Source organism: Meriones unguiculatus, chromosome 2 (assembly GCF_030254825.1).
Source record: "Meriones unguiculatus strain TT.TT164.6M chromosome 2, Bangor_MerUng_6.1, whole genome shotgun sequence".
In the NCBI taxonomy this organism is placed as follows: domain Eukaryota; kingdom Metazoa; phylum Chordata; class Mammalia; order Rodentia; family Muridae; genus Meriones; species Meriones unguiculatus.
Genome location: NC_083350.1, coordinates 14,051,916 through 14,077,617, shown reverse-complemented (window position 1 = coordinate 14,077,617; position 25,702 = coordinate 14,051,916). Strand labels below are relative to the sequence as shown.

The following is a 25,702-nucleotide window of genomic DNA, read 5'->3' as shown; positions in this document are numbered from 1 at the left end:
GGAGTCTCCTGGAGCCACTCCTCACCCCTCGGCGCCATGCCCCTGCCTCTGCCAGACTCTACCGTCCCAAGCCCAGGCCAGACCGCAGAGGCCTGCAGTGTGTGGGGGCTTGATGTGGGACCCCGCTCACTCTGCACTGGGAGGCCACAGAGTGGACGGAGCTTACACATAGCGCACGGCTCAGGCCAGAGGGCGCACGTCCCCAAGAGCCTGCCTGTGTGGATCTCCACGCTGTTAGGGCCACTAAAAGAACCTAAGGAGCGGTTTGCGACTTCTCAGCACGTGTGTAATGCCAGCATGTCAGCCGCAGCCGGGCTACTCGGGTCCCCCTGTGGAGCAGGGGTTGGCAGCGTCTTCCTGTAAAAAGCCAGAGACTGACTATTTTAGGCTTCACGAGCCATATGGTCTGCGTCACAACAGCTCACTTTTGCCATCGTACAGGAGAGCAGCACAGGAGTGTGGCTGCGGCCCAGGAAGACTTTCTGAAGCCGGCGGCAGAGAGCGGGTCGGGGCTCCGTTGACCTAGCTCTGCAGCCTGCCCAGAGGCCAGGGGCATTGTGCACAGTCACACACACACATACACTCTCATACACACAAACTCACACACACTCACACATACATACACCACACACTCACACACACAAACACTTGCACACTCACACACAAACATATTCACACCCACACACAGGCACCCCCCCACACACTCATAATCACACACACATACACTCTGTCTCTGTCAAGGGAGACAAGGTAAACACGATGAAAGAAACAACAACCTCAGCCATATTTTCTAGCTGCTTCCACCTTTACTCTGAGTTATAAGCATCGGAGAAATCAGCATGCACACGCATGCCAATCAGATCCGAATGCCTAAGGTAGAAAGCTGGTACAGGCCTCTTCTCAAAATGCAATTTCAACGTGCAGGAAAATGCACTGTTCCCAGATCCTACAGCTTAACGTGGCCCATCAGGCCATGTGCCCACGCCTTAGTGGTCACCCCAGTAGCAACAGCCGTGCTCGGGGTGTGTGGGTGTGGCTGAAGATAAGCAAGCTCGGGGGCCTCCCCTAAGTCCTCCGAGTTGGAATCTGCATGTTTAACCAGATCCACTTGCTCTCAGTGTGCGTGTGCCCTGGAGTGTGAGACATGATGAGCTGGGGTACATATGACACCGTGAAAAAGCCAACAGTCCAAATCTTCCACCAGGGTCGTCAGGGAGGCTTTCTTAGAAAAAGGAGGACACAGCAGAGGCTCCGATGAACTGGAGAGCCAGAGGCAGAGCTAGGAGAGAACTAGCTCTCTCTGTCTCGTGTGTGAGTGTGCGCGCGTGTGTGCGAGCATGTGAAAGGGTGCAGCGATGGGAACAGAGTCATCCTAAAAAGTCTGGGGTGATCACTAAGATGGCCTCCCGAGTGCTGGGATTAAAGGCGTGTGTGCTGGCAGATGGAAGGAGGAAAGGAAAGCCTTCAGTCCTGTCTGTCTCCCAGGAGTCAGGGAGAGAGGCGGTGGAGGAAAAGCAAAGTGAGTGTGCCATGGTTCCTCAGATGTGGGTAGATTGGCACTGTGGGGGGGGGGTACAAGTTGCACATCTCTCTTCAGATGGAGGCCTCAGAGGAAGGGGCACCAACTGGCTGGCGGGGGGGGCAAGGTGGCACTGAGTGTTGCGGCCGGAGGAAGCTCTGGACAGCTCTGCACAGTTCTAGTAAACACCTCCGCTAGTGTGCCCTCCCCCTCCCCCCAGCCGGGTCATCCATGGGAAAATCCATCAGCGTCAAGCAAGCCTGTTCCCAAAGCGAAGGAGAGAGGAAGAACAACCGTGTTCGCAGGCTTGGGCTTCCAGCACCAGCAGGCCCTGCCACCCGGGGCGGCCCTCACGCTCAGCCCCCTTTGTTCCCAGGCCTCTCTGGAAGTCCAGCGGATTCCCAGTCGAGCTGGAAATGACCGGAGCCCCTTTTCCCATGTTGCAGGAGGCTGGAACAATACATCAGGGCGAACGCGGCTGCAACTGTTTCCACTGGAGTTATTTTGGGGGGAGCTGAGGAAGATTGTCTATTCCTAGACATTTCCTTCACCTGAGTCGTTTCGTACACATTCGGAGGGAGGGGGGCCCGAGTTGCCACTGGTGTGTCTGGGCTGCTCATGAGCACATGCACAGTGCTGAGTGTGAGTGGTCCCAGGAGGCCCCGGGGAGCCGGCCTGCACTCGCTGGTGCTCACGTGCAAGGCCTGAGATTGTACTAGTGTCTTAAGACTCTCCCGGTCACCTTGCTCCATTCTCATGGAGGCCATCAGCGATGGTAGCCTGCAGGAGGATCTTCCCATCCCATTCTAGACATGACAGATAAGTCTGTCAAGGTCTCCCAGCCTAGAAGGGCCAGGTCAGGGCCAAATCCAACCCTCTGGGTCCTAGGGTGGTGAAGGCTGGACCAGAGTCACTGACACATGTTTGCCACAGTCCATCTGTCGCTGACACATGTTTGCTACAGTCTGTCTTCCATTGCTAATCCTTGTGACAGGGGACTGCGTTAGGATGGGCCGCCAGGTGCAGACAGGGTCCCAAGAGAGTCTGGTGTGGCTACTGCACAGGGTCTAAAGCAGGAACGATGCGGTCCCCTAAGCTGGACAGGAGAGGAGAGAAGGGGCTGGATAGAGGATGCCATGCACAACGGGAGATCCGGCCTGTGTTCGAGGGCAAGCGAGGCCTAGCTGGAGCAAACCAGGCTGATGGCTGGCTAAGTGTATTCTGAAAATCACGTGGAGTGGACTGAAGAGGGTGGGACCCAAACACACAGCAGGCGGCCACGCCAATGGCCAGAGGGCAGAGGGACTACTGCAGGGACTAGAGAGGCCTCTGGAGGTAGAAGGTGGGCAGCCTGCGAGTGCTTGAGGACAAAGCTGTTCAGAGGGAGAGATAAAGGTGGGGTGTGGGAGAGAAAAAATAAGTGGCAAAACGGACCTAGCCCCTGCTCTGATGCAACCTGATTTCTTAAAGGACACAAATAAGGAGTAGCACTCAAAGCTGCCTGTGATTAATACAAAAGACACAAGTCATGAAGTACGAGGCTGGAGCCTGACCCCTTACTTTTCTATGACACAAACGCCTTATTCAGTGTGTGTGTGTGGGGGGGGCATCCCATTCTGTGTCCCTCTCTGCGGGTTTGTCTTGCCTGGCTCCTTGTCTTCCCTCCTCCAGGAGACAGACAGCCTGCCCTGCGGGCCAGCCACCAATGCTGCTGCCCTCTGGGTGTCCTCAGAGGACCCTGTGGAAGGGAGTGACACACGGCCTCCATACACCACACGGCAGCCTGCTGGAACAATGCTCCCCTGGCGCCGGCAGGAAGCACCACCGAAAGGAGCATCTTCTCCTTTCTTGCCAAGTGGATGTTTCTGTTTGACCTGGAGGGCACACTGAGACCAAAGAACGATCTGGAAGGGGCAGGAACCCACAATGGGCTTTCCAGGCATTTTTGGTGTGTTTGTGAAATACACCCATGGGATCTTGGGGGTGCGTGTGTGGGGCTCTCCTCTCTCTCTGTCCCTCTCCCCTTTCTCCATTCTTCCCTCTCCTTTTCCCTCTATATGTGTGTGTGGTGTCGTGTGTCACAGAACAGCAACAACTGTCCCTCACAGAGGCAGCCTTATCCATTATGCATCAGCTGAGCCAGGCAGAATTTATGGGCCATGGCACAGGGCTCTAGCATAAGCTTTTCTTTTTTTTCTTCTTGTTCTAGACTTTCCTTAGAATCATCGCAATGGATTCCTTCAAGTGAACCTTGGAGCGTGGACTTATGCATGAAATCTGACTTACGCGTCTACAAAAAGAATATGCTTCTAAGGAGATGACATCATCCAGGACAATGGAGTGAGGTAAGCTGCTCTGGCCTGGCTGAGCACTCAGGAATTCCAGCACCCTGGCAGCCTTTTTTATTCTTGCAAGTCTCCTGTGCGCTAGGACTACGGTTGCCTCTTCAAGTACAGAGTGGCCGCTGGTCCACAGCAGCCTCCAGAAGTTGGTCGCCTGCTCAAAACTGAGGAGAACAGATGTTCTGCACTCAGAGAAGGAGCTCTCTGGGCTTCAGTTTTCCTAGCTGCAAAACACAATGGATGGGGCCCCATAGATCCCATCTCCCGAACATCACATACTATTGAAAAAGCTAATCATCAGTCTTACCCAGTTACAAATCCTGCAAACCACAGTGACTTGCCTCTGATATAGTGGTGCAATAGTGGCATGCATGTTATAGAAGCAACCAGTCACATAAAAAAAAACACAAAACCTTGGATGCTCAAGGCCCATGAAATGAAAGCCAACTTGATAGTGATTCTGCTAAACTGCCCAAGAACCAGAGACTAGATAGCCCATGAGCCCCAGAGGAAAACCTACTATTATTACTCTGCTAAAGAAACACATCAATAAAATGACTCCTAGTTACATATTACTATACCCATAGATCGATACATCACTCAACCCTCATCAAAAAAAGCTTCTTCTTGAAGTGGATGGTAAATAACAAAGAGACCCACATCTGGACGATGTGCAGAGAGCGGGAGACTTTGACGCCTTCATCAACACCTACCCCACCAAGGCTCAGGGACTTACACAGAAGGGGAGGTGGAAAGACTGTTAACAGCCAGAGGTGGTGGATGGCTCTAGGGAAACAGCATCTTCCAGACACAGCCGACACAGCACACATGAGCTCACAGAGACTCTAACAGCACGCCTAAGACCTGTACAAGTTCAAACCAGACAAGATCCCAGCATGGGGAAGAGGAAGTGGGCACAAAGTCCTAACCCCAGCCAAGAAGATATTTGCAACTGACACCTGCTGGGAAAGAGAAAATAGGTTTTCCCAGTGAGTGTCACTAGATAGATCAATAGTTGCAATAACAACAAAACAGGTGATGTGATCTGTTGTGTGTGCTTTTATTTGTCTTACTGTGCTTTTGTTTGATCTTGTGAGGGAGAGAAAGAACATGAAGTTGGTTAGGTAGGAAGGATCTGGGAGGAGTTGGGAGAGGAGAGATAGTATGATCAACGTCTTATAAGTAACAAAAAAAACAAAAACTTTTTAAATAAATAAGTAAAAAAAAACCAACCAGTTAACCCTGATTTTTTTTTTTTTAAGAATGCACAACAGTAGGTGACTCTATAGGTTCCTTTCTGAGATCTTTAGGACCTCATGACTCCCTCATGACTTCCCTGAGGAAATAGTGGGTGTTCAGCCTTCTTGCCCAGCAGATATATTCCAAGACAGGGTTCTCCTCAGCCAGATGTTCTAATTGCCAGATGTGGCCTTCTAAAAAATGAGCAAATGTCTTGGATATTCAATCAAACTTCATCTGCCTAAAAGGAGGCCAGGGTACTGTTCACCCATATTTTGTAAAATCCTGAGAGAGCTGTTGTCTCTTTGGTCATTACATGCTGAATCTGTTGACAACTCCAAGCACAGGCTGCTGCGTGTATTAACGAAAGGAAACTACATTGTTCATTAGTTTCCATATTGACCAGTGGCTACACTGGTCCATGTAACACAAGCCTCCTTTAGGGCTAAATGATGAATTCCCAGCATGCCCAGCAGCACAGAGTGAAAAGTTACAAGAGGCCACGGGACAGCTGACAGTGCAGGTCATGGCAATGACATGGCAGAAGAAAAAATTCTTGATAGTGTTTCTATGAATACATCTTCCACGGAGACCTTCTATGTGAGCCCTGTGCACATCAGAGCTAGAGAGAGGTCCCTGGGAGAGCCCGGCTCCTCACAAGGACTGTTGCTGGCGGCCCCTGCGGCATGCTTAGGGCTCACGGAGATAGCAGGCTCTCACAGAGGGAGCTTGCAGAGCTTGCAGAGGTAGCTGGCAGCAGGGAGTCTTTCTTTCTTTTTTTTTTTTTTTCTGCTTTCCTTTCTGCAGAGCATTTTATGTGCAGACACTTCAGTGCTGAAATCTTTTTAAAGACACCTACTTGATCATGATCCCTCAGCAAGTTTAGAATGAATTATTAAACAGGTGTCCTGTGAGCCCTTTACACAGACCAGCATCATAAAAAGAAACCGTAGGTTGTTTGAGAAACTAGTGGCTTGGGGACCCTGGACCCCAGATCTGTGGGTAGACTAGCTGTGTGGTCTTGGGGCTAGTCCTTCCTTATTAGAGCCCTCAGTTTCCTTCTTTAAATGAGGGGTGATGACTAGGCTGTCTTTAGGGTTCCATGTGCAAGAAATGTCACCTCATCAGTAAATTACACAGCCACAGCTGCTCCTTAACCTGGCCACCAGGGCAAGGCAGCCACGTTCCCCACGTTTTCTTCAGCTGGTCCAGGTACCCAGACTTAATATCCCTATTCCTGAGCGTTCCCTTGGCCAGTCTTCTCCCATCTACCCAGCCCAACATATCCAGGCCTCAGGCAACAATGTTCATAGGACAAATCCTTCAAAGTGACCAGCCAGAAATGAAGCATTTTCAGGAACTAGCGTCATTCCCATAGTCCTCGCCCTTTCAGGCCACTGAGAGACCAGCCCTCCGTGAGCACCTTAAACTCTCAGGTGGTCGCACCTTTAGCCCTCAGGTATTGCGTGTTATTCCAGATAGTCAACCTGCTTTAAGGGTGTCCTGACTCATTTAAACATTTCCAGATGAGAGAAACTCTCAAGTACAGAGACTAAAGTTACCAGAAGTTCTACGCATGTGGTTCTCAGGACAGCTTGTACTTTACACAAGGCTTTCTGGGACCAGGCCACCCATGCGGATGGGTGGGGATCAGGTTTCTTAGTAACACCAATAGGGAGAGTCCCAAGTGACCACAGAAGACACTAGCGATGACCCAAGGCCTGGAAGACTGCAAGGGCAGCTTTTCTGGGATGGCTCACCTCTTCTTTGCCATCAATTCGCACGCTTACTGACACCTTAGTGGTGACTTGATTGTGCCAGGATGGACAAAGCACCTACTGCAGGCCTAGTCCCTTGCCAGGGGTGTTTTAAGACAAGAACTCAGCTCTCAGGACTCTCAAGGCTTGCTGCCAGGAGTCTTACCATTACAGAGGCCAAGTTCAAAGGGAGGGGTGGCTGGAATCGTGAGGGTGTTATCACTGGGACCCAGGGTACTGCCATCCTGGCAGTTCTTGTGGTGGGTCTCAACCTTTGTAAGGTTGGAGCACAGACATGGACCTCAGACAGCTGGGTGAGGGCTCTCATTCTGCCTCCTGTGCTCTTCTACTGATTCACAGAACTGCTTTATGCATGCATATGTGTGTGTGTGTGTGTGTGTGTGTGTTTGTCCTTTCCTAAAGCTTTTGAAGAATAGGAAAAAATACCTATAAGGTCCATTAGATTGTCCCCTTTATCCTCTAGCCAAATGACAACATGGCTGGGGCTAGGGTCACAGGCCAGTTTTTTGTTTTTTTAATCTGGACTAAGAGAACAGACCGCTTCATCACCCGACTCCCAGACAGCAATCATCTGCTGCTCCTCTTGCCCCTGGCAAGCACTCAAAGCTCGGTGCTACCTGCAGCCCTCCCGTTCTGACCGCCCTGCCTCGTGCTGTGCATGTATGAGCACGTCCACGTGTGCTCATGTGCTGGGGTGCACGTGCACACGAGCTTGGGTGGGAAGCCAGAGGTCAACTTCAGATGTTCCTCAGGTGCTGTTCACCTTGTCTTCTTCAGACAGGTCTCGTGTGGTTCTGGAGCAGGCCCGGTGGTTAAAGTGAGTAAGTCACAGGATCTGCCTGTCTGGGACTATGAGGTCACACCACCATGTGTTTTCTAGTGTGGTTTCGGGGTAAACTCAGGTTCTCATGCTTGCCAGGCAAGCACCTGACTAAGCTATCCTTTCAGCACCTGAGGTCCGTCCTTCCTTCCTTCCTTCCTTCCTTCCTTCCTTCCTTCCTTCCTTCCTCCCTCCCTCCCTCCCTCCCTCCCTCCCTCCCTTCCTTCTTTCCACTTTTCTCCCTTCCCCTCCTTCTCTTCCTTCTCTTTTGCTCTCTTTCTAAGACAGGGTTTCTCTGTGTAGCCCTGGCTGTCCCAGAACTCACTCTGTAGACCAGGCTAGTCTCAAATTCACGAGATCTGCTTGCCCACGCCGCCCGAGAGCTGGGATTAAAGGCGTGCACCACCACTTGAGACTTCCGGTTCGACATCCGGTTCGACATGAAGGGTTGGTTGTGTCCATTTCTTTCAATTACGTCCTGTTTGCCCCTTCTCCTAACAGAAAAGCTACAAAATCCACAGCAGCACAGAGAATCAGAGAAGAATTTCTTAACAGTTTCCAGAGGACAGAGTGAATGAAGGAGCTGCTGAAGAGTGAGGGCAGAGAATACTGACTGTAGAGAACACTGACTGGACAGAACCTGTTGCCTGAGGCTTGAGAGCACCCGGTACCAGAAAAGGCAGGGTTCATGTGCTGGGAAGAAATGGTAGAAGCAGATGAAAGCCTGAATATGACTGAACACGGAACCCTGAATTCCCCTCCAAACCTCACATAACCATTACTCTCCTTCAGTCTTCACTCCCAGGCAGAGACCAGAAAGGTCCAATCTGGGGGAGACTTGAAGGACATGAGAAAAGGGTCAATGCCACAAGGGGCCCTGACAGCAATGCAACTCATTTCCAATCTTAGTTTCTAAAAGCCATTCAGTGAAATGTCCTCAGGCTCTGCAGATAATAGTAGCTTCTAGGTACTAGATAAGACCAATCACCTCCTGTGCAAAAAAGTAAGGAGGAATGTAAGGACTGAAGGGACATTTCAGAAACACACGGAAGCCAGTTGAAGAGGTTCCCACTATTTAAATTTGGGACAATGTGTGCTTCAAAACAAATAATGAATTAGAATCTCCCAAATTAAAAAAAAAAAAAAAAACTATGAGCTAACACAAATGAATAGATAAAAGGGAGAGGGACAGATGTTGTTTATAGCAGAAAATCAGGTAATAACATGAAAGCAGAAAAATAATTTGTTAGCCAGCATGATGTTTTAGGTATAAATCATGAAGGAATGAAGCTCACTGGGTAAAAGTATTATCAGAAACAGTGTATCTATACCGATTCAGATAGCTCCTTACTGGTAACTACAAAGGGGAAAGTGTATCTTTACAGTGCTGAGTCCTGGGAGACAGTGACTTAGCCAGGTGCAGCACCATATCCTGCAATCCCCCTGCCTCCTGGCTCAGTGTGTCAAGAAGGAGAAAGCATCCGCTCTAAAGCATTCATTTGAAAAGTGTGTGCGTTAAATCACGAGGCATCACCAGCCAAGCCCAAATGGATCAGCATTCTGCAAATTAACTAGCCTGTACTCTGCAGCATGGCAAGGTCATGGAAGAAAGACTGAGGAAAGAAACATGCTTTAGATATTCTTAGATAATTAGAAACCAAATATCATCTTGGGTTCTAAACAAAAAACAGAGCAAAACAAAAATAAAAATCCCACCCTCTCTCAAGAAAATCCCATAAAAACTTCATCTGTAAAGGGACATGAATGGGGCAGCTGGCAAAATTTAAGTAAGATCTATAGGTAAGTGTTTAGTCTATGGTTGTTAACCTCTGGATTTTGACTATTAAGCTGTGCTTAGGTGAAAGAATACTTAGGACCACACTGACAGGAGCTGGGGAGATGGCTCTGACCGGCCCCACGTTCCTCACTGTGACGGTATGCCTCACCCCAGGCCTACATGTGAGTCTGTGAGTTTCAAACCTCACATACTTACATATAAAACATATACATATAAAACTAACACATTCGCCTTCTAGAATCATTTCTTTGTATAGAAGCATGTAGCTGAGTAGATGGGTGTGACTCTTTGGGGTCCCTTTGGCGACCCTTTAACACAGTTCCTCACGTTGTGGTGACCCCCAACCATAAAATTATTTTCCTTCCTACTTCATAACTGCAATTTTGCTACTTTCATGAACTGTGATGTAAATACCTGTGTTTTCTGATGCTCTTAGGCCACCCCTGTTAAAGGGTCATTTGACCCCCAAACAGGGGTCAAGACCCACAGATTGAGAATCACTGCCTTAGAGGCAGAAGTGTGTCCAGCCTCCCTCCCTGCCTCCCTCCCTCCCTCCCTCCCTCCCTCCCTCCCTCCCTCCCTCCCTCCCTCCCTCCCTTCGGCTCTCACCTGAACCAAGGTTACCCACTATTCTGAGTTGGATGTGGCTGTTTGAAGCTACTTAATCTGACACACTTTAACAACGGGGGCACAGCAGCTTGTGGTCCACCTGACCACTCGGGACCACTCCGAGGGGGTGGGGTGGGGTGGGGAGAAAGCAGGCCTACGCTCCACTGACCACTCCATATAGATCTGTGACAACAGCTCTGGGCTTCCTGAAGCAACAGCGACCTGTGAGCATGCGGCATGGAATCCTCAGAGCAGGGGGCCTGCTGTGGGCTGCTCTTGTGTCTGTGGATGAAGAGGCTGCTGGTTCCCTTTCACCAGATCCCACCAGGCTGGCAGACCTCTGGGAAATCGCAAGAGGCATCGAAGGCAGAAGAGCGGCACATCGATCCTCCATCAGTATAGAAACACACACCCAGGTCTGTGGGAACCAGGCGGGGCTACGCGCTCTGCATAGAACTTTCTTCTAAGCTTTTCCGATTGGAGCCAAAAGGAAAAAAAAAAAAAAACAACAAAACCCACACAAAAAACAAAAAAACAAAAAACAAAACCCTTGACTTTGAAGAACACATAACTATACACAATGCTTTATCATCTGACAAGTCCTTCCTTTAGAAATACCTCAGCTGAGAACAGTGTGTGTTCCTGTATGTGTGTGTATATGCTCAAGAGCGGGTGTGTGTGCCTGCATACATGCTTAGACACATGACAAACTGGACCCAGAAACATGGTGCAGCCTATACTCTTTAGAGGAAGAAGGAGGCCGAGGGCCAGGAAATAAATGTCAGTCCTAGGACTCTCTGCTCACTAAGTGAGATCACAGAGTCTCCGTGGGGAAGGCTGGACCCACCTCAGCTACTTGAGCTCCGCAGTAAGCTCATGGACTCTTTAATGTCAACTTAAGATGCTTTCAAAACTTTGCAGACAGAAGCTTGTGTTTGCTGGCTCATTTCTGGATTGCCTTTTGCTGGCCGCTTAGTGAGTGACGATACTGCCTCATGCTGACACGCTATAAGTTTGGGCACAAGTTCCCCCACTGTCGGTGGTCATCCAGTACACACAGAAGATGGTTCCGTGCATATTCAAAGCAGGCACAGAAGGGACACTGCAGAACGGCTACAGAGGTTCCCTCCATGTACAGGCTGGGGCTGCCCCAGCTCTCCCCCCAGCTGATGCTCACGTGGCTGAGCTGGCCTTCAACAGCATTGATGGCAAGGAGCCCCCCAGAAGCCTGATCTAGGGTGGCTTTGCCAGGACTTTAAGGCTTAGGAGGCACCCAGGACACGACCAGTAACAGAGCGTCAGGGTCGGTGTCCTCCCCGCATCCCCTAAACCTTCAAAAATCTTCATCCCACGTCACCAAATACAGAAGGATTCTTTGTCCTTCATTTGAGAAAACTAATTCACAAAGAAAGAAACAGGATACAAACAAAACAACCAAACAATCAAAAATCTTAGCCACCGACCGAGATGACAGGATTAGGTTCTACCAGCCATTCCAACAATTACCAGGGAGCTATGCGGCGCCATCACCACAGGGAGCATAACTCGTGTGATGCAGGCCAAGTTGAGGTGGGGATGAACACTTGGAAGCCAACCTGGGCTACACATGCTAAAACCCTGCCTCTTCTACTCACAACCCTGGCCCCCTCCCCTGACTCCTGCAATAAAACCACATTTGCTTGCAAGCAGGTCCTCAGGGGCTGGTTCCGATGCTGCAGACTTGGGGCTGGGTAGTGCAGTGGCAGGGTGTACGCCCAGCATGCAAGAAGTCCTGGGCCTAGTGCCACGCCTCGAGCGAAAACCACCAAATGGCATCGTGGGTGACAGTCCCCGGAGAAGTCTGTTAGAACCCACACCTGGGTTCAACCTTGAGCTTCCGGTTTACTTGGGGTGAAGAGAAAGCCAGGAGTCAGGAAGCTGTACTTCTGGTGAATTTCCAAGGGGATTCTGATGCTGATGGAGGGGAACCCCACTTTGAGAATCTGCTGCGAAGTTGGATAAGGTGCGTGTTCAGCCAGCAGCTGGAACACACCGGGGGGTGGGGGGTGGGGATATGGCTCCACACCAATGCTGAGGAAAGGGCAGCCCTGTTCACTCCAGGTCTGGAAAAAGCACTGGCAGAGGTCAGATGAACCAATACACTGCAGGGCATGAGGAAGGCATATTGTTAGGGAGGGGAAAACCTTCCAGTGGTCTTTGGTGGACAGGCGTGCGGCAGGCAAGGAGAAAGGGCATTCGGGCAGGAGACCAGGGTTCTGGACCGAGGGCCTGTCGATTTGTCACCAGGCAGGTGAGACCATAGGCAGGCTCAGGCTTTGCAGGAAGGAGGCCCGGAAGTCACTGGGCACTGGAGACGGGAGAAACTCTGCCAGCTCTGAGGGTCAGCGAGAAATTTTGAAACAGTGCAAGAAGAGCTTTGCTTGGCCCTTTAGTGCTCAGGGTCTGTTTTCCTTATCGGTACAGTGGAGCGGTGGGCAGAAGATCCAAGGCTTTGCCAGCCTGGGGGTGCTGACTCTCTGGGCCATCCAGAAGAGAGAAGCAGCTCACCCACCTGCCTTATCCTGCTGGCAGCCCATTGCGTAGCAGAGGGGCATACGGGCCACTCAAATATGCTTCATCTGGCCCTATGCTTCCCCTCCAAGACCCCCAACTCGGGTGCCTGATCACACACATCGCTGATCTCTCCCGGGCCTGACACCACCAGCCACCCCACCCCCCCAACTGGCTGCGCAGGACTTCGAGGCCTGGGATTGTGCGGAGGCTCACAATGGAAGGAAGAGGGTGTAGGAGGGAGGTCCCTGCGCTGACCCTGGTATTGTTCTTGGGCCAGAAGAAGGCTTCCTCCACCCAACCACTGCAATAGCAGCAAAAAGCGACATCAAGCCAGCGAGAGTCGGCGCGTCCTGGGAGGCGGGGGGGCCGCCTGCTGGCGCTGGCCTGGGAGCTGGGGCCCATTCACAAATGCCTGCCGGACAGCACGTAGCCCTGTCCGCCCCCAACTGCCACTCCTGGTGACAGAAGCCTGGGGAAACGAAAATAACCGGCCTCTCCGCCCTCAGACCCACTTCTGCCAGGAAGGAGACCAGAAGCAGGCCCCTGGCTCATAAAGGAATAATGGATGCTTCACACTCTCACAACACCTTCCCTTTCCCCAGCCTCGCGGCTCCTTCCGCTGGCAGATCACAGGCGAGAGCAGGTGCTAGACCAGCATGCAGCCTCGCTTACCAGGACTGGCCCGAGCTACCAGGTCACTGAAGTGGCGCCTGTGTGCGGTGTGCATGTGGCTAGCCCCTGCAAACTCCTATAAGGTGAGTGGTGAGGCCAGAGTGGAGGATGAGATAGATACTCACCACAGGCCACGGCCCTCTCCTAGCAGGGATTAGTGTACAGTGTGGAAGACGCACCGCCTCTGTGCCCCCACAGGTAAGGCCCAATGGGCCAATGCAGCCTGCTCCCAGCACTGACTGCCCGGCACCGCTGCTGGCCACCTCTTCCCAAGGCCGGCTCACCACCCCCAGCAGGGCGGGACACGGTCAGAGCACTGACCCTGAAGGAGGCAGTGTTCAGTCTGGCCTTCCTTAGGCCTGTGCCTCTACTGCCCACAGAAGCTCTCTATCCCATGCTGGCCTTTTGATCACGCCCTCACGACTGATGGAGCCTTCTGGAATTCAGCAAAGGATTATGGGTACGGCTTGGCTCAAAGCAGGCGCACAGACTGGATAATTTTTCCAGTGGTGGCCAAGTAGCCAAACTCCTTCCTTCCCTGGCTGCTGTACAGCTGCAGAGAGTCCTGCGATGTCTACCAGGAGGTGCCGACAGACCCCAACTGGCAGCTTCCCAAATCTTTCATCACACATTTCCCCAACTCAGGACATGTAGCTGAGAGCCTACCTTGATTCTGGTGCGCGTCTCTAGAAGACCCTGACCCTGCTGTCCGAAGCATCATCAGCTTACTTCCCCTTGATGCCGACACTCCTTCCCCTCCACCCTGCCACACACCCAAGGATGAGTTCAAGGCTTCCCTCCTCTAGGAAGCACGAACATATGAGGAGTCAAGACACATTAGACACTCAAAATTGCCACATTAGACACTCGGAACTGCCCTCGCCTCCCAATCCCAGAAGGAAAGCTCTGGAGCAGCTGCGGCCTGACTTATCCAAGATGGTGTCAAAGAAGAGAGGGAAGATTCGGAAAGGCCGAGGGAGAGACACGCCGGGAGGGAGGACTAGGGGAGTGGAAGAATCTCCCAGCACCTGCAGTGAGGTGATGGCGAGCAGACTTCATTCGTGCAGCCTTTAGTCCGAGGCAGTCATGGAATCCAAGAGAACCTCTGTCCCCAGCAACTCCAAGACACCCAAGAACGGCCACCGCCTGTCAAGCCCGCCCTCATGTGCTCACTCATTGGAACTGGGCTTGTTAACGAAGCACTCAGCACGAGCAACTCAGAAACGCCTGTCCATCTCCCATCTTGAACTCCAGCCTAGCTTCACGATGTCAAACAGGTATATGATCTACACTATGCAGCCGAAAAAGAGGTGGAGGCCCTGAGAGAATTATTTAGATGAGATACACGATGCTTCATTTGGGGGAGGGCCAGACTTTCTTCCTACTGATATTCCGGGCCAACATTTGGCAATCTTCTGCAAAGGACTGGATAGTAAATACTGTGCGCGTGGAGCCAATGGGGAGGTGACATGGTCACATGGCTCTACAGCACAGATGCTGCCATGGCCAATGAGCAAATAAAGGGCATTGGCTATCTGCCAGTGGAACTTCTGTTTGCAAAACTTGTGCAGGCAGGCTAGACTTAGTGTGGGGAAGGCAGTTTGCCGGACCCTGGCCACACTCTGGTCACACAGGGATGGTGGGGTCCTTGGGCCCCTTGGATCCAGTCCTTCGCAGTTCCTAAAGCAGTTGCCACCCTAGATCCTGGCTCACGGGGGTAGGAGGGGAGGCACCCGTGAGAAACCCGCTCAGACTCAGCTAGTTGCCTCTTCCTGAGGGTCCTTCCTGGTTGTCACCACCAGAAGCCTTCAACTCCCAAATAGTCGTTTCTATAAAAAAGACTCAGGAGTGACAAAAATAACAACAGGCTCCACTCATTAGCACGTTGCCTACAGTTCCCCCCGGGCCTTGCTACCTGGAGCCTCATACAGGAAGCCAGGGATTGAAGAGCTTCTGGTCTCCTTTATTGTACAGCTGCCTATTTTTGTGCTAAGGGAGGAAACTCTGGGGGAAGGGAGGATGGAGAGGTGAGGGGCTCTCGTAGGTTGGCACTTGTCTTCAGTCAGCAGGAGAGCATTGGAAACTGGTCTGATTTTTTAAAAGTAACGCTCATATTTTACCCTCGCTCCAAACTGTCCGGAGGGTTTCCCTCCTATTCCCCCCACCCCTTTCCATTTTGATTACTTTCAGAAGTAGGGAGAAAAGACAACCACTTTTTCTGGGCCAATCGAGAAACCACGTTTCCTCTAACTTGCGCATCCTTCGCTGCCTACAGTCAAAAGATGGGTTTGCGGAGCTGCAGCCTTGTCCTACCATTCACAAAGGCTGCCCGAATTCTAATTCTGGCTTCCCTTTGTAAGCTGTGGGTTCAGCTCAAGGTAACCGAGGCCAGCTCTCCAAACCGTAAATGATGACGGAATGAACCAGTCACGAGGTGGCTATGAGGATCCAGGGGCAGAACAGAAGGCTCTATTCACAGCAGCCCATGAGACGGAGGTAGAAGCTTTGGACCAAGGTACACAGTGAGCGTGAGACCCTCAGATACAAGAGCATCTCACCACGAGCCCCTCCCCCATGTGTCCACGTGCAGCTGACGAGGGGAGAAGAGAAGCCTCCAATCGACCCAGCATGCGTGCGACGGGCACCAAGGGAAGAATAAAGCCAGAGGGTTGGGGATAGCATCCAGTGTTCGAAAGGCCTTACAGAGAAGGTGACGCCCGACTCGAAGACAGCTGCAAAGGAACTCAGTGATTGGTAGCTTCTCCGCCAGAAACAGGGTGTCTTCATCAAATCCTTCTCCGAAAGGCTCAGGGAGGAAGAGGAGGAGGAGGAGGGACTGTAAGAGCCAGAGGTGGTGGGCGACTTCAAAGAAACTGTCTTCCAGAGACAACAGGGCTGACGTGCATACGAACTCATAGACTGTGGCAGAATGTGCAAGTCCTGCACGGGTTCAAACTAGACAAAAAGCCCAGCACGGAGAAGGGGAAGCGGACATGTGCAAAGTCCCACCCCTCAGCAAGTGTGGCTGGGTACGTCAACCATTCTCAAAGGTAGGCACTCTGCCCAGGGGTAGTGGGCCAACATAAGACAGACTCCATGTTTTGATTGTTTTGGTTTTGTTGAACTATTTTTTTCCTTTCCCTTTTCTTTTGAGAAAGTGAGAGAAAAAAAATTAAGTTGAGTAGTGAGGGAGTGGGGGAAGATTTAGGAGGAGCCGGAGGAGGGGAAAAAAACATGACCAAAATATAGTGCATGAAAAAAATGTCAAGCCAATAAATTAAAAAAAAAATTTAAAGAGGCAAGTGTCTTCATGAAAGCACTCGGTACACGGCAGAAAGTGTTAGTCACTGCGTCACACCCATTGGTGGTGTGCCATTGAGGGAACACCGGAGAATGCCGTGCACCGGGAAGGGACCCAGTCCATCACAGGAGTCCAGTCAGTACTTGTGCACTGAGTGAGGAGGTCAGAGCACCCCTCCCACACCACTGTGAGCTGACTGGAAGCACCTTCAGGACAGGGCTTGGGGTGAACGGAGCTTGGTGTTCACGTGACTTTCGCGCCTGGGCATTTCGGGGATATTTTACTAATCCTATGCCTACGGGTCCCGGAAGTTTCCAGAAGACTTGGCAAGCGTGACAGCGCAGCCTTAGGGAATGATAGTCACTGTTTCCCATCTGGAGGGTTGAAGACTTGGCTATAGTCACTTCAGCGGCAATGCCAACCCAATGTGGGGCAGAGGGCCCCATGAGCCTGTTATCATGCAGCAACAGCGCCACCTGCTGGTAGAAAGAGGCAGCTCCTGTCCCAACACCATTTTTTTTTTTCTTTTACTCCGCCAAATACTAGAATTCTTGGTCATCATTTCATGGGAAGCTGATTTTAATTTTGAAAGTACCTTTGTCCCTCAGGTTTCTAATGAGTGCAGTGGGGGGAAAACCTAAGTGCTTAGCCATAATTACTGTTCTCTTCTGTGTCTCCTGTCCTCTCTGGGTCTTGTGTGAAAAAATGCTTTAGACGCATTCTCCCGAGGTCAAAAGGCCCACTGTCCCTTGGGCCTTACGGGATCCTCCATAGGGAGTGTCTTGGGCACATGCACGAGGTAAGACATTCCATTTGACTTAGTTGTGCAGAACATTCAGGAAGAGCCTGGCCCACTTTCCTTAATCCAGCTCAAGTCACCGGAGGTCAGAGCCAACTAATAATGATTGACAGGCGGAGGATTTAGCTTACAAATTTCCTAACGGAGACACAAAATGGAGAAGTAAGGTGTGCTGCCATTTCTACTGCCAAACAAATCACAGGCAGCAGACCATTTCCTGTTGAAGAATCAGGTTAGAGGATAAAAGCACGCCCCTAGCTGGACACGGTGACGCATGCCTACAACCCCAGCACTCTGGATGCGGAAGGTGAATCGGTGGGAGTCTGAAGTTAGCCCTGTCTACACAGTGAGATTGGTCTCAGAAGCAAACAATAACAAAACTGGCAATGTCTTCCTACTGGAGTTTTTCAGAAGACACAGAAGCATCAGAGAAGTGAGCGTGTGTGTGCGTGGTGGGGGTCAGGGCAGGGGACAAGGAGCATTCCACTAGGACTGCGAGGGTCCTGTCTGTGCCAAGGAATGTGGAGAAGTCCGAGGAGGCCCTGGGGCTTCCTGGAGAGCAGGAGGGCAGCACATCAGCATGGTGTCTGTCCCTGCCAGCGCTCGATTCTAAGTAGGCTGAGGTGTGGGGACAGGGCAGAGACAGCAAAGAAGGGGAATGGCTCCTGAAGCCACTAGACCTAGAGGTGGAAGAGCCCAGCTGGGGCTCCCCCACGGATGGGACGGAGGTGAGGCCAGGGGAGTGCAAAAGGAGCTGGCCTCCTTTTTCTGAATTTGAACTTGGTCCTAATGGGTGGCTCAGCTTACGGATCCCAGAACTCCATCTGCCCCCCTCTGTGGCCCACCAGTTATTTTCCCTCCTTCTAAGGGCAGAAGCCGATGGTTTCCAATTCCCCAAACTCATGCCAATGTTGTATCTTACACATGCCTAGGCACCCCAGGAAGGTAGTCCGTGTGTGTGTGTGTGTGTGTGTGTGTGTGTGTGTGTGCCTTTACTTCTCTACTTTCTTCTGGTCTCTGAGTGGGACCCATTTTGAGACAATCTGCTCCTGGGGCATTGAGGAGAAGTGACTGTGAAGACGCCTTAGCGTGCTAGCAGAGTGGTCCTCGACACCCTCTAGTGGCAGCGCGCCGTCATCCGCAGTGATGGGAACGGAAGGCTGCGCCGAGGCGGGCAGAGCATGCTGCTCAGTCCTACACAGTTCATAATGCCATGACTGCGGATGGAGGCCCGCAGGACCCCAACGTAAGCCGAACTGTGTGGGTCCCAGGCCCTGCCCTACGGCTTCTCCACCCAGAATGACTGGACCCCGAGTCCATGTTTGGCCTCTGCTGTCTTCATTGACCAGAGCTCCTAGAGAGCAAGCCAGACTCAGCCATGCACAGCAGCAGGTGCTAGTGGGTGCCGCAAAGCCTGCTGCAGGCTTTCACTCAGCCCAGTCTCCTGCTCCTCTTCCTCTCCTGCTGCCTCAGAGAGATGGACCCTGGTGAACCTTACATCACCAGCTGAGATGACTCAATTGGGGAAATGCTCCCCTCACAAGCAGGAGGACCTGAGTTCGATTCCCAGAAGCCATGTTAAATGCATGCGCTTGAAGTCCGGGGGCTGAGGAGGTAGGGACAGGAGGATCCCCGGGACTCGGCAGTCTAGCCTAACCGGCGAGCTCCAGACCTGTGAGAGAGCCTGTCTCAGAGGAGGCAGGAGTGACTGAGGAATGCCACCGAGGTCGTCCCTGGCACCTCGGGATCTGTACATGCATATATAAAGAAGAGGGACAGGGCGAAGCCAAACCTCATCTATAATAGAACTTACTAAATGCTATCTGTGGGTGGGTGGGGGCTGTTCCTGTAGCTGGGGTTCCTAGAGATGCAGGTGTGATCTCCGGACATGGAGATCTGCTTACCCTGCTACCCCAAGACCACGTGTACTCCGAGGGCCTACGCCCAAAGGCCCAAGAGCCCCAGCAATGGGGATCCCCATGGTTTGCACTGAAAAGGATTCCTACTAGGCTTCACTGCTCACTGTGAACTGGATCGCCAAGTGTAGGGTCCTGAGCTTTGGCTATGGGGACTGCGCCGGGAACCAGTGTCACATCTGATCTGCAACTGAGGCACCCCATCTTCCCCCCCCCCCCGCCAACCCCGGTGCTCCTCGGAGCATTAAGCCTGGAGTCTTCTGCTCTGAGCTGGAGCGCCAAGGTTTTGGAAACTGCAGCAGCAAGGGGAGGAGGGAGGTGGCGCCTGTAGGGAGAGGACACAGACTTCATCCTAAGGGACTGTGACCTGGGCAAGATGCCAGCATCTGCTCGGCATTTACAGATCTAATGACGTGGCATTTGGTCTGTTACTCATGTCATTTCCTTAAAGGGACTGTGCCCTTCCTGAGGGACAAATGCCATTCTCTCTAAAAGGCCAGAGCAAAGTATCTGCCCTTGAAGGTTTGTTGAGAGAGGGAAGGAAAGAGGAAGATGGGTGAAGGCACTGCTTCATCCTGAGCAGCTGCCTGCTGCCTCTCAGACCACTGTGCTACAGTCGAGTGTAGTCATGTGACTAACTGTCCAATGTGAGTGGAAGTGATCTTTCTGGGACCAAGCATTTAAGACACCGGACATGAACCCCTTACTCTCTGTTTCTGCCAGGGCAACCTAGATGCCCTACAAATAGACTCTAACTGGATCCCTGGATCCCCAAGGAAGCAACTTGGGGACATTTGGATCCCCTGGCACATCAGGAGAGCTTCTGTGTATGAAGCCACCGAGATTTGGGGGTTTAACATTGTGTTGTGGCCTATAAAATCCTAACATAAGAGATGATAGAAAAACCTTCAAGCCATAGCCCAGAAATCACACCCAAAAGAGCACAGCTAGGCTAGTACTAGAGTGATAGGAGACACTCTTAGCTGGGGTTGTGTGGGGCTGTGGGGATGAAGGGAACGGCCTCGATGTCAGAACAGATAAAACTCCCAGGACTTGTACCCTCCACACAGCCACAGCTGTTTGGGTTCTTTGTATGTTATGTAAACATGCTTCTGTTTTAATCCCAAGTGTGGGTTTTTAGTTGGGCTATAGTTTGTCCATAGCTGATAACTGTCCCATTTAGGGTGTGACCTTTGCCAGCTGGTAATGGCCTGCCACATGCTGCATGGAGAGGGGCGTGGTCTAGGACTCTGAGAGTAGAAATATGAGGCCCAGAAAGAGAAGGTGTGGCATTCGGTGCTGGTATGTGGCGTGTGGTGTGTAGCAGTTTGGAGAGACCAGAGAGTAGAGACAGTGGTTTGGAGCAGACAGACAGAGAGAACCATTTCGGAGTGCAGCGGTGTGGAGGAGCCTGCTAGCTGCGTCTGTGGTTGGTGGAGATTGGTCTAGAGCCCTAAAAGAACACCTTGACCCTAAACAGCCAGGAGAAGTAAAAGGGTGTGGCCCCCCTCTCCCCACTACCGTTTTCTTTCGCCTACTTAAGGTTGGGGGGTTGGTGGAAGGGAGTAGAGGCCTAAACCCCCAAATAAAGGAGGGTTTTTTAAAAAGACTGCCCCAGGGGGCTGTCTGTAACACAGATAAAACTCGCGTGACTTGTCTCCTCCAGATGGCCACAGTCATACCCCCGGAAAGCCATTCTCTCAAGAGGCACTAGGGTTGTATTATGAAGGTGCATGTGGCCTTGGGTTGTGTTATGAGGGACATATGGCCACAGCCCTCCAGTGTCTAACTCTAGGGAGAGAGTCGGACATGTAAATGAGGAGGAACGCAGGGACAGGAACCATCATAGAGGAGGAAGAGGGGGTAGGGACAGGAGGATCCCTGGGACTCGGTAGTCTAGCCTAACTGGCGAGCTCCAGACCTGTGAGAGAGCCTGTCTCAGAGGAGGCAGGAGAGGGGGGCTGGAAGGATGGACTTGCTCTGTGTATTTGAGAAGGTTATCACTGGAGAGGTGACCTCATCCAGCCGCACTGCAGGCAGGGTAGACTGAGCCCAGGACAGGGGCCAGGCTGCAGACTGGAGACCATAGCTTGGGCCTCTATGGGAAGAGGAGCTGTTAGGGGACAAAGCTAGAAGGACCTTAGCGTCCATCCTCTCCTGAGGAGATGGTGGAGCACAGGCAGGAAATGAGCTCAGGCTCACCCCCTCTCTCCACTTCTTGGCTCTTGATGGGAAGGAAGGGAGCTATTGGATTTCTGTCTGGGAGTTCTTTTATCTCCACACATGCCCAGGGATTCCAAGGGAAGCCGGGAGTCCCTAAGCTAGGGAGAGTTTTCCTTCTTCTATGGTGGCCATCATGGTCACCGAACACTCTTCCTAGTCACCGGCACTGAGCGGTTGAGGGCAGGAGTCCCAAACATTCTGCATTGCACTATGTGACTCCATACAGTGAAGCCTGGCACATCCAGTGCCATGGCCAGGGTAGCGGACACTCGGAAGCCCCAACGAAGAAGTAGTTCAGGCTCCTCCAGCTGTGCAGCGCGCGCACTGACGGGTGTTGAGCGCTCTCAGAACAGCCATCCTCTGGCCATCTGCTTCCCTGGGACCTGGATTTCTTGTGCCAGAGAGTTGTGTCTGCCTCATCCCAGGGAGCCCTAGGATGATGAAATGCAAATGCCCCATGCCGTGGCTAGGCCACGGTCAGAATCGGCTAGAACCTGAGGTTTCTGACTACTGCTGCACGTAGGGATTTCCTGCAACGATTAAACAACACAGATTCCTCTGCATGATCCTGCAGCTGAGCAGGTCTTTCCATGATGCAGCAGGGTTGGTCCAGCACATGGCTCAAGGACAGGCTGCCCTGTCCTTATGAGGTGAGGTTGTGAAGGGGGACACTTCTGCTCTCTCACTCCAACATCCTCTTCCTGATTTGATTTTTGTAGTTGTTTTTTTTAAATAATTTATTTATTTATTTGTGTGTGCAAGTGTGTGCCTGTGTGTGTGAATGTATGTGATGTTGTGTGTGAGTACAGTGGCAACAGTGTGTGTGTGTGTTTATGTGTGTGTAGGTGAGAGGACAACTTTGTGGAGTTGGTTTTCTCCTTTCACCTTTGTGTGGGTTACGGGGATTGAACTCAGGTCATTTGGCTTGTGCAACAAGCCTATTTACCCACTGAGCCACTTCACCAGCCTACTCTTTTGCTCGCTTTGACTCTGACGTGTTGTGAGCTACGACCTCTGAGCCAAATATGGTAGCACACACCTACAATCTAGGACTCGGGAGGCTATGGCGGAAGAATCACTGTGAGTCTAACCTGGGCTACACTGAGTCCGCACCAAACAAACAAAGAAACAAACAAGAGGAACAGACGGGAGTGGTTCCAGCAACAGGATAGTGGGGAACAGCATCAAGCATCGACTGCAAGTCAGGTCTGGTGCTTAAAACACATGCAAGATGAAAGGCACAGGAGACAGATCCACGGAAACTTCCAACAGGGAAAAACACCAGAGGGGATTAACAGTCGCTTAGACACCACAAGAAAAGATGAGTGAGCTTGAAGATGTAACAGCAGAAGTTACCCCAAATGGGGGGGGGGGAAGACCTTTTAAAAAATGGGCAGATTTTTGGCAAGCCATGGGAAATGAGAAGTGGGGCCTACACACATTTGAAAGCACAGACTGGGAACGAGGAGGGTACATGCGAAAAGTTTCCAAATGCGCGGGTGGGCGAGGAGGTGGCAGGTTAAAAACATGCCTGCTGTGCAAGCACGAGGGCTGGAGTTCAGGCTCTGGTGCCTGTGTGAAAGCCAGGTCGGGGGCTGCATGGTCCCAGCGTTAGGGGAGGTACAGGCGGGCCCTGGGCTTGCCGGCTAGTTTGGCTGAATTCAGGCTGGTCTATATACTTATTAGTTTTTACCAACTTGACAAAAGCTCAGGTCCTCTGGGGGAAAAGGAGCCTCAATTAAGGAATCTTCTCCACCAGACTGACCTGTAAGCAAGTCTGTGGGGCATTTTCTTGACCGATGGTTGATGGGGGAGGGCCCAGCCCACGGTGAGTGGTACCATCCCTGGCTGGTGGTCCCGTTCTATAAAAAAGCAGGCTGAGCAAGCCAGGGGGAGGAAGCCAGTGAGCAGCACCCCTCCATGGCCTCTGCTTCAGTTCAAGCTTTCAGGTTCCCACTCCACCTTCCTTCCTAATCGACCATGAGCTGTAGGCTGAAACAAACCCTTTCCTCCCCATGCTGCTTCTGGTCATAATGTTTACCACAGCAACAGAAAGCAAACTAGTACAGTCTCAAAGAATAAAGTAGACAGCAACTGAGGGAAACCCTTTTTTGTCCATGTCTGTGTGTGTAAACACACATGGATACACACACACACACACACACACACACACACACACACACACACACACACTTCCAAATATGACAAAACTACAAACTCCAGATTTAAGAAACTCAGTAAAAGCCAGGCATGGTGGTGCACGCCTGTAATGATAGCAGTTGGGAGGCAGAGGCAGAGGCAGGCAGATCTCTTTGAGTTTGAGGCCAGCCTGGTCTACAAAGTAAGTCCAGGACAGCCAAGGCTACACAGAAAAACCCTGTCTTAAAAGACCAGAAAAAAATCAACCCAAACCAAACCAAACAACAAACCAAAAAACAAACAAAAACAAATGAAACCAAAACAAAAAAGCCCAACAATCCCCCTCCAAACAACAACAACAACAAAAACAAACCTCAGTAAACCTGGGCGGGGGTAAAGAGTGCTGGGGCCATGCGGACACCCCTGCTTCTCTCAGTGACAGGCTCAAGACAGGGCAGGGAAGAGAGAGGAAAAGAAAACAACAACAAAACAGGCTAGAGGTAGGAAAGAGGAGAAAGAAGGTAAAACAGGAGAAGAGATCCTGGAGTGAGGAGAGCAGGCCAACACTCCCCAGTCCCTTTGCAGGGGATCACGGCTCTAACCACCGTCTCTGGAACAGCCAGGCCCCTGCCATTTCCTCTGAGGTCTCGCATTACTGGCACCTCTAGACCTGAGTTCACTCAGCTCTGCTGAGTGAGTCCTCGTTGTCTTGGAGCTTGGACCCATTCTGGGAAAGGAACCCAATCAAGGACAAAATCACGCACGGCGGGCACCGGAGGCCGGCAGGAAGACCTCATTTTTCCAAAGCCACACTTGACACTCCGTAGGTCTGCTGCCCGTGTGAGTGTGCTGCAGAGCTCTTGCCCTCTGTGGTCCCAGGTCAAAGAACGAACTTCCAGGCTGGGGGAGCGGCCAGCACAGTGCCCTTCCTTCAGGGGACAGAGGCCTGATCTTTCGGTGACACCAAGGTGTGCTGCCACGAACGCTGTCATTGGGATAGCTGGCCTTCTGCCCACCTGCTCCCATTGCCACACAGCACACCACTGGCCGCAGCGAGGGGCCAGCAGCAGTGCCCGGGTGGAGACCAGGACTGAGGACATACCTGCCAGGTTGGGAGGACTTTCTCAATGTCGTTCAGGTTGATGCCATCTCCATCTTCCAGCTTCCCCTTTCCACACCTAGACCACAAAAGACAGAAAGGTATTGGACGCATGGCTCACCGGGCTCTTGTCCCTGCCTGGCTGTAAGAGAGGACGGCAGATAGGAAAGGCACGGCCCTGCCATCCTTCAAAAACCTCACCCAAGGAAAGGGTCCCAGAGGCGCGTTCCTCTAGCCCTCACACAACATATATCTGAGGGGAGGTGAGAGGTGAACTCATTGACACCCCCCTCCTAGACATAGCTGCTAAGCTCCTGACTAATGGATCACCCCACATCCACACAGTTCCTGAAGCCCCACTGCACCACAGGAAAAAATCGGCAAACAGAGAGACCAAGCAACTGTCTCGAAGTCACACAGGCAGGCAGGGGCTGGCAGAAACCCAGCGTAGCTTCCCTCTCCTTGTTTTGTCTTCATGTCTGTAAAACCAGCCACTCAGCTCTCTCGTGTGTTCTGTGGACGGGTGTGCCTGCAGACTGGAGATGCTGGCCCACGTCGCTGTCCAAAGCTCTAACTCATCTGCACATTTTAAAGGTGCAGCTTCTAGCACCAGACTGAAGGAGTTTGAACTCCAGCTGCATGCATTCCTTCCCTGGGGAGTCAGTGTAAACCCCTTAGCTTTTTTACACCTCCATTTCTCCATCTGGAGGATGGGGAGAAGAACAGTGCCTAATATCCCAACCTGGTTAGTGGCTCAGAATGATACCAACATCAGGCACGGGGGGCGTGTGCCCCCGCTGCAGCTGCTTCTGTTGTTATCGAAGCGGGGGAGACCAATCAGAGCCTAGGTTCAGAGGCTCCGCCACAGTTCTCATTCATGAGCCTCCAGTGGATA

The 25,702-nt window shown here is 51.8% G+C and overlaps 1 protein-coding gene across 5 annotated transcripts in view; it reads right to left on the bottom strand.

Annotated features, from left to right (window-relative positions):
• Ctif (cap binding complex dependent translation initiation factor) overlaps window positions 1–25,702 on the bottom strand; it is a 246,196-nt gene that overhangs the window by 135,820 nt on the left and 84,674 nt on the right. For all 5 annotated transcript variants that reach the window (XM_021640087.2, XM_021640088.2, XM_060377034.1 and 2 more), the window contains exon 6: window positions 24,811–24,886. In XM_021640087.2, coding sequence (XP_021495762.1) covers window positions 24,811–24,886 — 76 coding nt within the window. The remainder of the gene's footprint in view (window positions 1–24,810; window positions 24,887–25,702) is intronic.